The 15,883-nt window shown below is 43.5% G+C and overlaps 1 protein-coding gene across 6 annotated transcripts in view; it reads left to right on the forward strand.

Moving 5' to 3' along the window:
• SYTL1 (synaptotagmin like 1) overlaps positions 1-15,883 on the forward strand; it is a 452,201-nt gene that overhangs the window by 170,439 nt on the left and 265,879 nt on the right. For 4 of the 6 annotated variants that reach the window (XM_078681778.1, XM_078681781.1, XM_078681779.1 and 1 more), the window contains exon 2: positions 5,056-5,616. The exons of 1 other annotated variant lie outside the window; for it this stretch is intronic. In XM_078681778.1, coding sequence (XP_078537904.1) covers positions 5,429-5,616 — 188 coding nt within the window. In that variant the 5' untranslated portion in view covers positions 5,056-5,428. Of the gene's footprint in view, positions 1-5,055; positions 5,617-15,883 lie in introns of those variants that run through there. One more of the 6 variants, XM_078681783.1, reaches the window with a different exon arrangement.

Consider the following 15,883-nt stretch of genomic DNA (forward strand, 5'->3'; position numbering starts at 1 on the left):
CTGAATGTAGGTTGTAAGATCGGCCTGTCTGAATGACTTGCGAGAGACCATATGAAGCAACTTGTTTAATGATGTATATGTAGTCATCCGGCACACACAAGGAAATTAGGTATCACAGTTGTGTAGTAATAATGTAGTCTTCAAGAGTATTCTCTTCAATCTTGATCTTAACATGTTGGTGATTGTAATCTTCACAATAGCCTTTAGAATAGCTGTAGCCAACATGTGTTTCATCGTAATCACTACTTCATCATGGCTCCATATCATAGATATTCCAGGTATTGGAGTGCTAAATACCATCACTCCATCTAGAACGGTAAATGCTGAATATATCAATATGTAAAGTAAAGTGCTTGATCCTTCAAACAGTAGAATCTGCTGTGAATTTTAAGTTGGTGATTTTTCGCTGCTAAGACCTTTTGTACGTATGGTGTGCCATGCTGGTGCGTTGGCGTTGTTTGTAGGGTGCCGGGATTGCCCATGTCCAGGGCTGGGCCCAGAGGCTTCGTGCTGCCACCGGGGGCCAAACTGCTACGTGCTGTGGTACTGGCAGTAGTAATTTTCCTTTTGGCTCAGGTCGCCAGGGAAGGGCCCCTCACTTTAATGGGCCTCATTTTGTGCGTTGTGATGGGCACTGTTTTTCTGTGCCTAACCAGGTTGGTGCTGGGGCGATTAAGAGGGCGGTCAGGCAGGCGTGTCAGGAAAGGTACAAGCTGCACTAGTCTGACACCGGCTCCCTCCGCACCCTCTGACAGAGACCACAGCCTCCTAAGGCCTCTACTGTAGCTGAGTTGGTGCTGTGAATTCCGCTTCTCCTTGCTTTTTACCTTTCTTCCTTTCCTGTGCTTTATTCTTCCCTCATACGAGGTTTGAGGCACATTAAGGGGAGTGGGCTGAGGACAGCACCGTTGGAGAAACCTAAGTGCGCATGTGTGTTGGGTCGGCCTAAGAGAGCCAGCCAAACACATATGCGCATTTATAAGTGCACAAACCAGTCCTCCCCCCCCTCCCATGGCCCTGACCCCGCCCCTCCCTGCCCATGCTGGCTCAGAGCCAGCAAATGAAAAATAAAACGATTATAGTATATCGTTTTATTTTTCATCTGCTGGCTCTGAGCCATTACGGAGGAGCCACCCTAAGTAATCACAAACTCTGCGATTTCCAAAATCTCAGGGGTTGCAACTTCAAAAGTGCTTTTCTTAATTTACAAAAGACTTGTTATATACCATAAAATCCTTTCTGCCTCATAAAAGAATCATTACAATCCTTTCCGATTTGCAAATGGGGGAGGGCCCCTTCTGTTTGCAATTTGAAAAGAATGAATCCATGTATTGTGACTAGGACTGCAACTGAAGTAGCAACGCCAGGCTTGGGACACCTTCCACTTTGTGAATCATGTCAGCGGCATTGTTTGGAGGGCAGGAGAATCGCCGTGGGAGAAGCAACAGGAGGGACGGTGAGGGGAGCAACAAAGAGGATGGTCGCAAACAATGCAGGTGGTTCTTTCTGCCATTCAGTTGCAGCTAGGAGTCCTACTAATACATTAAACTCCCTTTTAGGTCTCGCCTATGCAGCGTGCATGTGCTGCTGCATAGGAAAAGACCTTTAGCAATCACTTCAGCTTTGCTGCCAAAAACTTGCACGCATTGCATTGCTTTGAATGAAACGCGTGCACGTTTGACGATTCCCTTGCGGGAGCGAGCTTTCAAACCATGTGTTAATTACAAACATATGGTTCCTGCTCGCTCCTGCAAGGGTAACAGGCGCAGGGCCCCTACTCTCTCCCCTCCCCCTGCTGCCTCCTCCTCGCCTCATCTTTTTTTTTCCCCTTCAGCACGAGGCGCTCACTTGTTTAATGTTCATTGCTATCACATTTATTGTTCTCTTTACTACTGTAAATAATTGATGTTCAGACCTCTAGTGGCGTTTGAATCATAACTATATTCGCCAAAACCACAACGAACCGCACTGTGACCCCCACCTTGAAGCCCCCCACTGCTGTTCTTAGTATTTACAGGATTTCAGGAAGCTCAACAGCGCATTATGCATCCCTCATTAGGATACCCTGTCGCATTTTCTCTGTTTAACAGACTTCAAATGTGCATTTTTTTCCATTTGATTTTAGAATAACATTGTGCTAGTGTACCTCTGATGAAGGATACATACATCTGAAATGTATTGGCAGTTTGTACCGTTAACACAAATGATTTATAAGGATTTTTTTCATGCAATCAAAACGTGAAGCCTTTAGAATGCCATGTACAATCAACAGATCATTCAACTGATTAACCAAAAAACATAAAACACAATTTTGGAATTTATCAAGGGATCATTTGATTATTGAGAGTCAGCTTATGCTGTACATCCAGCTGTGCATACTGAGTCCCCTTGGTCAGACGCCTAGCTGCTCATCACAGACTACATTAACATTTATGAACAGGAAATGCATCCATGACTGAATGCACCAATTGGATTACTACTACAGCTCTGGATTACCTAGGGATGCCTCTTCGACACTCTCTAATATACATTTGACGGTACTCAACTACAAAAGTAGCATAGTACCCTGTCCGCCAAACTGACTGTACCCCCTATATGGAGAGTAGGGCGGATAGTCTGTTTTCTGCCAGAGTTCCCTTGCTGGCTTTACCAGCAGAAACCTAGCCAGATGGATTTTGGGCTGTCATTGTAAGTGCATCAGACTGTCCGCCCTAAGTAAAGCAAATGGCCTGATGCCATTTTTTGTCCTCTTCAAGACTACGAGAAAATGCATGAATGTCCTGAAGAGAAAAAAAAGATTACCTCCAAACCCTGGTAACATTACCAGGGTTTCAGGGTCATTTTATTTTGATTCATAAAATTAAACTCCCACTTTTTTGTAAAATAAAACATGTTTCTGAGAATCCGCTTGAAAAACATGGTGGTGGCAGCTCAGTCAACTTTAGATGCCTTCAGAGAAGCTGTCGTGGTGGCTCCTTTAAAGGCATAGAGAGAACTCGGGCTCTGTCGCCGCACCGCAAGCTGCAAGCACCGCATCTAAGCATCGTCTCGCCCTGCAACGCACGCCTTGGATCCCCCGACTCTGTCAAACGGGCCGCTGCCTGCACCACATCGTGGGACAACGCGTCCTGCAACGCTTTCTTTTCTGCACCGCTAAGAACACCGGAACCGGCTCGCACATCCGTTTTGGCCGCCTCAAGTAAAAGGTACTGTGACTGAGTCTGTCAACATTTGAGTGGGCCCATACCGACGCGGTCCGCTGGATCTGTTAGACTCTGTGTTATTTCAACAACGCTGTAGCCAGACCGGGCTACCGACTCGCATAGAACCTTGTTTTAAGCCTTTTCAATCAGAACTCCTGAATTCTAATAGTACTGTGGATTATTTGTGTCGTTATTGGTCTTGTGGTAACTCTATATCAAATATACTTATTTTTGATATTGAAACCTTGTGTTTTGTCCATTTGTAGTGTTGTCACTGGGTTACTGTGTGTGGTCACAAATGCTTAACTTACAACGCCTCTGAGATAAAGCCTTGCTGCTCGTGCCAAGCTACCAAGGGGGTGAGCAGGGGTTATTTTTAAAAGTGTAATCCCCTAATCCTGACTAGAGGAGAGGGTCCCTATTTGTCACAAGTACCTACCTGTGTCAACTAGAGACCCACAATTCTAATAGGGGTCAATTGGACTGTGCATTCAGGAAGTTAAATTCTGCTAGCTGTTTCCATAAATGCTTGTCAAAGGGATGTTGAGCAGGCCTGTTGAGAATAAGATGAGGATTTATGTTATATTATGTTAATTGGAATTTGTAGACCGCACATACACCAGAGGTTTCTTGGTGCTAGGGTAAAAACAGAAGTGCTGTAAGTAAAACTAAGTCATTAATGCAGTGGGTAGACTTGTTTAAAAAGCAAGGTCTTTAAAACATTATTAAAAATAAGAAATTAATTATGCAAGCATCAGAAGGGAGAGAGGGAATTCCAAATTAAAGGGGCTTGAACAGATAAGCCCCTCTCCCCCCATGTGCTTCTTACTGAATTTTGGAATGAACAATAAGTTCTGAGAGGTGAAACAGAGGACAGGAGCAGGAATGTAAGGTCTAATCCTGTTTGTAAGAAATTGTCGGCCCTCACCGTGAACAGCTTTAAAGGCAATGCAGCATATTTTGAACATGACTCTTTGCTCGAGGGCATGTTCGAGGGACTGTTCCCACGATGCACAAAGTCAAGACTGATTTGCTTATGGCCAGGTCTGAACTGGGGTGGCTTGGTGAGCAAAATAACGATGGATTAAACCCAGATCTGTGACTGGGGTGAATGTTTTGCCATTGTGCAACATTCCGTCCATCATCTTGTGTGTTTTGCCGTTCACCCTATGTGGGAAGGGTATGCCCAGACGTGGGTCCCGTGCTCACTACGCCACTGGAGTCAAGCTATCCTGGCTGAAGATGGCTGATATCCAGAAACCGGTCCTAGAATGCTTGATTCCGGTCCAGGGAAGACATGGCTTGGCAGTTCGGGCTAGCCTGTTCCCATGAGGCACAGGGTCAAGACTGATTTGCATATGGCCATGTCTGAACTGGGGTGGCTTGGTGAGCAAAATAACGATGGATTAAACCCAGATCTGTGACTGGGGGTGAATTTTTTGCCATTGTGCAACATCCCGTCCATCATCTTGGGTAGCTTGTCATGTCGGGTAAGGGTTAGATCATCCACATATTGGGCAGGTGGGCACTGATCATGATACTGTCTGTGGTAAGTAAGGTGTGCAGGTTCATAGATCCAGGCAGAAATAAGATAATGAAGCAAGCCACTGAACCACGGCTCCCACACTTATCAACTGTAACTCAAAGAAGTAAATATGTATTTTGTGGTGACTCTTCTGTCAGGCTTCACCCATGGTAGCTTGCTTGGAAATCCTGTGTTAATATAATTGGCCCTGAATTTGGCCTTGTTTTCTAGTTTGAGAGATGAGTTTAAGTTATGGTTTTTGTAAGCATCTGTGATAACCAGTCCTGCTTATTTGTGATCCTTAACCTGTAAATTCTTTCTCTGTAGGCTTACCTATACTCCCAGGCTAGAGAAGTGTTTGTGAGAGGATCTAAGTCAACATCCTCAGTACTCAACTGTCTCCATTTGAGGATGTGGCAGCTGCTCTCCAATAAAACTCAGGAAGTGTGGAAGACTATTCACCCTGTACAAGTGCTCATGGTCCGGCCACACTGCTGCGCACCCTTCCAAACTCCCTAAGCTGTCGGTCACAGAGGACGCACGGCGGGGCTTTGTAAAGGGACATTCTTGGGGACGTTCTCTGGATTCATCTTGGGTGTTTGTGTCCATATCTCGAAAAACAAACCGTCTTTTGGAATTTCTTGTCCATCTCTATCTTGGCGCCAAGGCAGTTTGGAATTTAACTGGCTAGACGAAAATCATGAGCCAGGCAGGCGCACCTCAGAAAGAAAATGGCGAGGTGTCACGCCCTCGGCCCGCCATGGCTAATAATGCAGACAGTGAGTCTCTGCTGGATCTGAGTTTCCTGACAGAAGATGAGCAGCGCGCCATCGTCAAGGTCCTGAGCAGGGATACCCAGCTCAGGCAGAAGGATGAGGGGCGCGTACGGTAAGAATAAGACCTTACTTTTTAAGAGGACCTGGTCACTCGGACTTTAAATGTCTGTGCATGCATCAAAATAAACACAAGAAAGAAAATGAATAAAGTAGAGTCCCAGGGCAAAGTTGTCAAGAATGGGGAACAAAGATATAAAACAGGGCAGAGGAGCAGGAGTTGCGAAACAAGTATCAAAGCGATGAATAGAACCAGGTAAGAGGTAGCAGATTAAGAAGGAGGAGTGTGGTGAGTTGTGAATCCTTTTCTGCACATGTTGTGCATTGTGAACCAGCTTGTATTGAGAAGGTGGACTTGGTTGTAATGAATTCTGGTCAATCAAGGAACCCATGTCCTGTGATCACACAAATCCTCTTTCAGGCTATTGCATTAGATGGGAACATAAATTAATGCTCAATATAGACTATAGTTTTCTTTCAAATAGAATGAATTGCCAAACACATAGTATGCAAAAGAGACCAAACACATCGTAGCACATGTTTCAGGTGCTACAAAGCGCAATGCTCTGTAACAGATTGATAGAAGGTGGAAAGAAGCACATGGCTTAATGCATAGTGTGAGTACGACTTGTGGCCATGTTTCAGCACTTCTACTCAAAGGTAACATGACTGTTTACGCATTGGTTATTGAAAAGAGCAGCATTAAATGGAGAATTTTGGAAAAGCATGAAAGACAGTGGAAGGTTCTAGTCTTGGTTATACTGTCTATCACCTGGAGAATGGAATGAAAACAGTTTCACAGCATAAAAGAGACATTGCATAGAATCGGAGCCTCATGCCTCAACATAAAATCTCATATAAGAGCAATGTATGATGAAGGTTTCTCTGATTGGACAGCAATTTCAAAGATCACTTTCATCACTACATAATGAAAAAAAAACACTCCTTACAAGATCATTACATCTGTGAAATTATGGAAGGATAACCTTTTCAGAGATACAAATTATTATTTTCAAATGTACATGCTTACAGCAGTGCAGTCTTTCTTCAGGTTCATCTGGCATGTATTTTTGTTCTGGTTCTATTAGATCTGGCATCCTTAGTGTGGTCTTTCCCCAGACTTTTTGCCTTTTACCTCCTGTTTTGCTGATTCTCTTTTTGTTGCCCTTATGACTCTGAGCACTTTACCACTGCTAACCAGTGCTATAGTGCATATGCTTCTTCCCTAAACATGTTATTTGATTGGTGTATACCCGATCAACATATTAAATTTACGTCTAAGCCCCATGTAAAGTGGTACGCCCTGTACCCAGGACCTGTAAGTTAAATGCTACTAGTGGACTGTAGCACTGATTGAGCCACCCACTGAAGCAGCCTTTCAAACCTGTCTCAGGCCTGCCAGTGCAGTGCCTGTGTGTGCAGTTTACTGCCACTTCATTTTGGCCTTTTAAAACTACTTGTCAAGCCTTTAACTGCTTTCTATTAGTACAATTAGTATTTATTACATATGAGTCACCCCTAAGGTAGGCCCTAAGTATCACAAAGCGCAGGGTGATATGTGTTTAAAAGGTAGGATATGTACTTTAATTCTTTACATGTGCTGGCAGTGACAAACAGCTTATTTCATTTTTCACTACTGTGTGCTCTACCCCTCCCATAGGTTAGCATAGGGAATTCCCTTATACTTTTGTAAGTAGTAAATACTAATCAGAGAAGAGTAGCTTTTTGATATTTTATATGTTTGGAATGGTATTGATACATCCTACTAACTGATGAGGTGAATTTAACTTTACTATTTTAGCAATGCCACTTTTAGAAAGTGGACATTTCTCTGCACTTACTTCTCTATGTGCCTGATAGCCTGTCTCCAATGGACGCCTGGGTTGGGCTGGGTGACGGCTACACTTGTGCATTCTCTATATAAAGCCACAACACAGGTCACTAATTTGCATTCTGATGGATCTTCCTGGGCTGGGAGGAGTGGGAGGGGCTCACCCTCCACTTGAATAGGTAGCGTCCTGCCCACACACAAGGTACCGAACCCCCCCCCCACCACCACCACCGACAGCCTGGCAGACAGGACTGGGTTGAAAGGGATCCTTGTGCACTTCATATAACTCCTTTGAAGTCACCCCTACATCAAAGGCACTTTTGAGTATAAGTATTGGGTTTCTGACCCCCTAAAAATAGACACTTTTGGACCAGTATCCAGACATCTCTGGCTCTACATCTGCATATTGCAAGAAAGACCGCTGTGCTGCCAGGAGGGACTGCCACTTGGCTAACTGCTCTGCTGTGCTGGCCCTCTGCTTTTTGAGCTGCAGGAGGGACAGCCACTGTTCTTCCTTCCTTGCTGTGCTGGCCTTCTGACAGCTACCTCTGCATTGTGAGTGTTCTCCAAGGGCTTGTTGGCTTGCCCCCTGTTCCCCTAAGTCTCAAAGACATCAAAGAGTTTGCTTCCTGACTTTTCATTATTCTGCCGCAAGAGTCGCTCTCTGAGCACTAACGCGTCCCCAGCACTCTGCATCAGAAAGGACTTTGCCACAAAGAAATGAGCGCCACACTTCACTGGCATACAGCGCTCTTGTGCTGCATGTATCCAGTTCACTACAATGTGCTGAGTATAAGCATCGCGTTGGGCCCGAGCCGATGCCTCCGGGTTGAGAGAAACCTTTGGAGCATGGCACCTGCATTTCCATAACAACTAAGTGTCCCCAGATGCGACACACCTGCCGAGGCTGCGCTACGCACCACAGAGCCGAGCCTGCGAAGACTGCCCCGCCGGGCCCGATGCTGCACCGCTTACCCCCCAGGAGGGTCCCCAGTGCCTTGAGGAGTGCTCCTACACCGAGAGGTCCTGTATCAGCCAAGCTCCGCATGGCGTCCCAATAACTTGTGCACCCCAGTCCAGAGAGCCTGTGGCTTATTCTTTGTTTAGGTGTACCTGGGTGCTTGCCTGGGACAAGTCATTCAGAAGACGCGAAGCTAGGATACAGACGCATACACTGCACTCGAGAGCAATCGCCGAGACGCAAACCCCAAACAACGTTGCACCGGCTGGTGCAGATTTTTCATCAAGAAATATTGAGAACCTGGCAGTATCTCAGGTGCTTGTCGGCTGACATGCACCACCCACATTAGAAGACCAGAGGAACCATACACCTAATAACAAGGCTGTCCAACCTCCTTCGAGTTCTGATGAAGACCCGCCTCAGATGCGCATAAATGAGCACATTCCTTAGGGTCGAAACGTCGACGTCTTATGTCATATACCAGTTCGCACAGAGTACAACAGAACAAAAAGAACAATTCAAATTCCCTTGTACCTATTGTGCCCCGTATTGGATATTTTGAAAAAAGTTTTCTGTTTCATGTATTGTCACTTGTAACACTCAGTCACTAGTCACGACCAACACACTCTGTATAATCACAGTCCTACGTATCGTTTGTATATTGGACAGCATATCTGATTCATTGCAGAAACCAAAATGTTTTGAAAAAAGTGAAAAAACTTGTAAACAAATTATAACTAAAGATTTATTTGTTCTTTTTACTTGTGGTCAGTGTATAATTATTGCAATTCTCCCCCTTGGGACTTTATGAAAAGATTCATGTATTAAGTACTATGATAATTTGAATAGTCCTTCACCGACAGAACCATTGTTTTTGTTTAACTACCCGCCCAGGTTCTGAGGTTTATAGGGTTAACCCCATTACAGTTAATGCCTGGAACAAGAAGCATTCCTATTGATCCCTTGCCAGGATCCCTGTTCTTGGCCCCGGTCCAGCGTGACCGCACCAAGCATTGATCACAAGTGCTCTGCAGGCACTCTCTACTGAATAGTAATTACCCTAAGAGGAACAGCCATATTTCTGTCAGCCCTGTGATTTTGCATGCATAATTGACAATGCTATAACTTAAAAAGTATAAAGCGTATTTTTATATTTTGGTCTTATGTTGCTCCTAATACAGCTATTACTAGCTATTCTTTTTTATAAACCTGTGTGGAGTCTTTTTGTGGTGTATTCATTGCGTTACTGTGTGGGTGTGTTGAACAAATACTTTATACATTGCTCTTTAGATAAGCCTGCCTGCTCTGCACTGAGCTACCAGAGGGTGGGCACAGGTTATCTCAGCTGTGTTTCTAGCTTACTCAGACTAGAGAGGTTGGTTCTGTCTGGTTTGGGTGTATACTTTAGCCAATCAGAAAGCCCCATTTCTAACAGAGTTCCCATGTTGACTAGATTTTCCTGGCACAAAGAAGGTCTTCTAATGTTTCCAGGTTCATACGGGTAACACAACTTTTTTGGTCTACAGATTCTTCACAGCCACACGCTATATCTGTATTTGTTGGTCTCCAGGTTCTTCACATTTCCTACACTCTGACCTTGTTTGTTGTTTTCTGGATTCTTTGTTTCAAATAGTTTTTGGTTAAAAAGATATTTCATATATCCACATTGAACTGTAGGCATGTCATTACCAGTTTTCTCCTTATTCTTTATCTAGCAATTTGTTGCTGAGCCACCATCTATATTCCTTCCGACCTGTGTCAGGTCTTCTTTTTCTAGCCTGTAATTGATCATCTACCCCATACTTTCCTGTTTTTTTTGTGAGCAACCCCATCTCTTATAAACTAACAGCCAGATTCATCAATGTCCCGTTTTGCCATTCCTTAATAGAGATTATTAAGGAAACGCTATTAAAGACTCGCAAAACGGGATTCATGTAGAAATCGCAAAAACAATTGCGATTTCTACAGCTTCCTCATTTGCGATTAGCAAATTGCTAATCGCAAATAAGGAATGACTCCCCATGCATTAGGAATGAATGGGGAGTCATTCCTTATTTGCGATTAGCAATTTGCTAATCGCAAATAAGGATGCGATTTCAAGGGTGCCAGGGGTGTCCAAAGGACACCCTGTAGCACCCCTGAAATGGTGATTGACACTGGTGTTACGCACAAACATGTCCAAAGGACATGTGTGTGTGTAACATACAACTTAGAAAAATGCACTAAAGTGCACTTTTCTAAGTTTTCGCTATTTACCACGAAGTTACACTTCGCGGTAAATAGCGGCCCCATATTGCGAATTCGCAATTTTTAAAAGGTTCATGAATAGCATTTAAGGAATCTCTAATTGAGATTCCTTAAATGTGATTCCTCGCAATTTAGCGAGTTCTGTAATTGCGATTATTGCATTTGGGATGATGAATCCCAAATGCAAAAATAGCGCTCGCAAAGGGCCGGATTCTCAGAATCTGGCCCTTTGCGAGCCGGATTTCCTTTCATGAATCTGGCTGTATTTTCTTAACTTCCATACACTTTCCATTGCCCTTCGATCATTGATGTTTTGTTTGGGTCTGTTGGTTCCCAAATTCCCTGGCAATGTCTGTTTTTGCTGTCATTAGTCTAAGGGCACAGAACAGAATTTTTCTCCTTGGGAATGCCTTTGGGAATCCCCAGTATTACGAACTGAGGTATCACTGAAAGGTCGCTTCCTAATATTGTTGGAAATTTGGCGACCACCGCCTCCCAGTATGCCTACATTCCCATATGGTGTGTAGGAAGGTGCCTTCCTATGTGTTGCATTAATGTATGTGGTTGTCTGAACCAGTTCCATTTTATGTAGCCTGATTCTGTTAACCTGTTAATAGTTTAACACCTGACTAGTCTCATTCTCTCTTATATTGCTACTTCTGTTGAGCAATTGGCAGCAGTTTCACAGTCTACGTCTTCTAGTGGGCCCAATTCTTTACCTTAATATTTTGTAATGGGGCTGCCTTTGGTGTATCAGTGCAGTCTATGGAGTTCACCAGCAGGGCGTGTCGGAGCTGGGAGAATGTATATCTTGGAGACTTTGACAGTTTGCATTCCTCGTGTAGTTTGCAAATGTTTAATACTGTTTTTATCCACTATGTCTCCCACCTTAGCTATCCCCATTAAGCCCCCTTGTTGGAAACCTTTTAATTAATGGGTTTCCCGTAGAAGGGTACCAGCCATCAATGGAGTCTTCCTGATGATCCTTCTTATGCAACGTATACGGAGTGCTGGTATATCCCTGACCTTCAGCACTGTTTATGTTGCGACCGGCTCAAATTGTCTTTCCCATCCCCATTTAGGGACTGTAGATAGATGGTGCTCCCTATCACTAAGCTAGATAGTTGTGTCCCTGGGTCGTCTATTGAGGTGCATTCCCAATAGTTTAATAGTTTAATACTTGAAAGTAGGAAGCCTAGTAACAAGCTTCCATGATTAGTTGTTCTATTCCCCATTGTTTGCGAAGCTATATGGTGATTTTAGTGCAAATCCTGGTGTGCCACGCTCCCATAGCAGTCATCTTAAGCCTTTTCCTAGTTTTTAAGAAAATAATTCGAGTATTGGGAACAGAGTACTTTGTAGTATATAGGGTAGTTCTGGCAGGGTTAACATTTTGAAAATTGCTTCCCACCCCAGTAGGATCAGCGGTTCGGAGATCCACTGCCATATATCGGCTCGAAACTCTGAGAAATACCTCAATATTTTGCTTCAAAATTATTGTTCTGTTTGGCGTTATTGTCACATGTATAAGTCAGCCCATCTATTGTTATTTGCAGCTAATGCCCTTTTATGCTCCATTCTTTTATTTTAAAAACAATGGATCCTACCCAATTAATTATGTACTCCGATTAGCTTCCAAGATCTTAGAAGCTATTCAGCAGCAGAGTTAAATAGAGTCAAATGCCTGTCTGCTCAGCGGCTTATTCATTCGTCGATTTATTTAGCCTGCTTGACAGACAAGACATGAATCCTGGCTTTTTTGTGGATGAGGGATGTTGGGACCCCTAGCCGCCTGCATGCAAGTATATTCTCAATAATTTGGACATTTACATTAAGCAATGATATTGATATAGCCCCCTTTGTGTATCACTGTGATTATTGCGTATCTGAGATACTGGAGCAATCCCCCCTGTTACTGGCTTTTTAAAACAATATTAAACTTTAAGCATGTGTATGGCTAGTTGTGACGAGGGCATTAAAAAAATTCCATTAGTAGCACATTTAGTCTGGATAACTCACCATTGCAGTTGCATCATAACCTCTGCCCTGCCCTACCGTCTTAATTTAGGGCAGGTATGTTTAGATCCTCAAAGAAGGCAGCTATGTCCCCTTCTCCTTCAGTCTAGAAGCCTTATACACGTTGCTGTAATAAACTACAAGTGCTTGTGTGATTTCTAGGTCAGTGGGGTCCTTTTCTTCACTGCTGTTGATTAGTTCTCCCACACTTCTGGGTTCCTCTTCTCTGTGGCTAAGCCAAGTCAGAGAGAGCCATGCCTTGTCTCCTACCTCATATCGACTGCTTTGTGTACTTAGGTAATATGCTTTTGTAGCACTGTGAACCTCGTATATGTATACCTTGCAGAGAATTTCTACTTTTCAAAGTCTCTCATCAGTCGGGGATTGGACTCAACTTTTCTAGCTGAAGTGTTTTTTCTTCCAATGAGTCTATTTTCGTCTCTTTGCCATTCTTTTCTTGGTGTATCTGGTTTTGCACCCTGTCCCTGAGGACAGCCTTATAATTTCCCCCACAGTGTCGTTGGGGATTGCACCACTTCTATGTTTTCCATAAAATATGTTGTAATGTCGTCCCAGATGTCGGCCATATTTTGGGATCTCTCCATTCTCAAACGTCCTGCTTCCATTCTCTCTCGTTATCACAAGAGGGAGTTGCTAGGTACTGTATTTCCCAAATTAGGGGGATCTCTGGTGTTGGTATAAAAAATAATTGAGTCTGGAAAGCTTTTTGTGTGCTCCTGAGTAATACCAATATTGCCCTTCAGTGCTATGTTTCACACTGTGTTCGTTTGTAAGTCAGGCTCGGAGCCCCAGTGAATTGTCAGTCAGTCAAGCAAGCTTTATTCGACAAATGTCATAAAAGCATTAAAAATACATACAATTTATATCAAAAGTTAAAAATACATACAATTCGTAATTAATAAGATGGAATGTATCTTCAAGGTGAAAAGTTAAAAAAGTGGATACAATTCATGGTTCCTAAAATTGACATAATACTACTACAGCATAACATGAGTGAATCACCCCTTCATCACTTTACTCCTAATGGTCCAGGCCCACCCTAGAAACTTTGCCACTGCTATGTACACAAAAGAATTGGTGCTTGTGCAAATAATTCTAGCAGCAGCCATGCTACTCCTGGTACCTAAAGATCTACACCTAGGGCGCAGCCAAGCCCTACGCGGGCGGAGTACGCTGGGCACCCAAACAGCATGTGATTAATTGTTTCCTTAGGGGCCAGACAACAGGGAGACGTGATCTTTCCCCCATTTGACCACCTAGATGTGAATGCTCTAATTGGCAAACTACCAATTCTAAGCTGAAAATAGAGCTTTCTATCCAGTGGTTTAGTTATATCATCCCAAAATGTTTCAAGGATGGTCACATCTTTAAGAGCAAGAAAAATCCCTGTAAGAGAAAGTGGTGCGGTAGACCTAAAGGTTTTAGAAGCTACCCTCTCCCAATATATGCCCTTTAGGACCTTCTTCGGCGGAAACCTATCATTCTGTGGATCCTTCCATAGCTCATGCATTCCAAGCTCTCCAAGAATCCCCCTTACACCAGATAGCCATTTAATTTTATGGAAAGTATCACTTTCAATTATATCCATAAGTCCTGTAGCAAATATCCTTAGTTCAGGAGCCTCCAGTATAATACCGGTCGCAAACTAGCAATAAACTCAATTGGCCTCACTCCAAAATCATAAAGAACAGGACACATAGGGGTACACTGGGGCAAGTTAATAAGATTCCGTAGGAACTTGTTTTCAGATGCAGTCATTTTGCCTAAATTCTCAAAGCCCCAGATCTCTACGCCATAAAGGGCTGAGCTGACCAACTTTGCATCATAAACGCGTAGAGCAGGAGCAATTGGTTTGGTCAACGATTTGGCATGCTCAGAGCTCAGTGCTCCAGCCAATTGGTGGTGTTTAAGCATTGCCAACTCAGCCTGCTGGTTCCATCTCAGATCGTTTTGAATGTTAACACCCAGGTAGCTAAATGACTTAACTTGTTCCAGGGGCAATTCATTCATAAATAGTTTACCCTTAAAGGATTTATGCTGATTAAAAGTCATAAATTTAGATTTTAAAACATTTACTTCGAGGCCTCGAGTGGTGCAAAAGCCTTCGAAAATACCTAGCGCTTTTTTCAGTCGACTCAGGGTCTTTGCAATCATTAAACAATCATCAGCAAACATTAAAATAGGTACTTTCGCACCAGCTAAAATTGGGGCGTCAATGCTAGCATCAATCATCAATTTGGCCACATCATTAATATATAAAGAAAACAGGGTTGGCGCTAAGACGCAGCCTTGTCGTACCCCTCTTTTTACTGGAAATCGACAAGTAACATTTCCAGGAGAACCCCACCTAATCTGTGTAAAATTATGTTTGTGGAGTCTCATAATTAATGAAAGAAGGGCACAAGGCATCCCCAGATCGTGTAGAACGGACCATAAAGTTGAGCGAGGAACAAGATCAAAGGCTGCTCTAAGATCAATAAAGGCAGCATATAAACTACCCCCACCTAGTTGAACAGTCTTCCAATAAAGCATTGCAAAATACAATACTTGGTTGACTGTACTAATGCAGGATCTAAACCCTGCCTGAAGGTGTGATAAGATGTTCTGCTCACGCTCCCATTCCTGCACTTTATTTAAAATCAGTCTACGTAGGATCTTTTGGATAGTGTCAATAAGACTGATCGGGCGATAATTACCGGAGAGTGACTTATCCCCCTTCTTAAAAACTGGTATGATTTCCGCCCCGTTCCACGATTCTGGTATCGGCGCTCCCTTTGCTATTGCGTTTACTAATAGCAAAATATACCTTCCCCAGGATTCTTTATCATGCAAAAAGGTGTCTGCTGGGGACGCCAGCTATACCTGGCGCCCTACCTGGTACCACAGATTACAAGGCAAGATTTAAATCTCCAATATTAAATGCCTCTTCCAAATAGGGTGTGTGTATAACCTCTGCATTTATATTCAATTCCATACTTTTTGCATATTGAGGTTTAAAGTAGGCCACCCAGTCTTCCTTGGCTACCCAGTTCTGCGGCTTTTCCGGCTGCCCCCCACATGCCCACTTAAGTAAACTCCAGAAAGTTTTGGAATTTTCCGGAGCACTAGCTTCAATTAGCTCTTGCCACCTCTTTTCGTCCCAAGCCCGCTTTGATTTGGACATTACATTTTTATAGGCTATCCTAGCTAGACATACAGCAGTGCTAGCTCCTAATTTTAGGGCCTGACCCAAATTGCAGCGTGCTT

The sequence above is a fragment of the Lissotriton helveticus genome, chromosome 3_1 (assembly GCF_964261635.1).
Source record: "Lissotriton helveticus chromosome 3_1, aLisHel1.1, whole genome shotgun sequence".
In the NCBI taxonomy this organism is placed as follows: domain Eukaryota; kingdom Metazoa; phylum Chordata; class Amphibia; order Caudata; family Salamandridae; genus Lissotriton; species Lissotriton helveticus.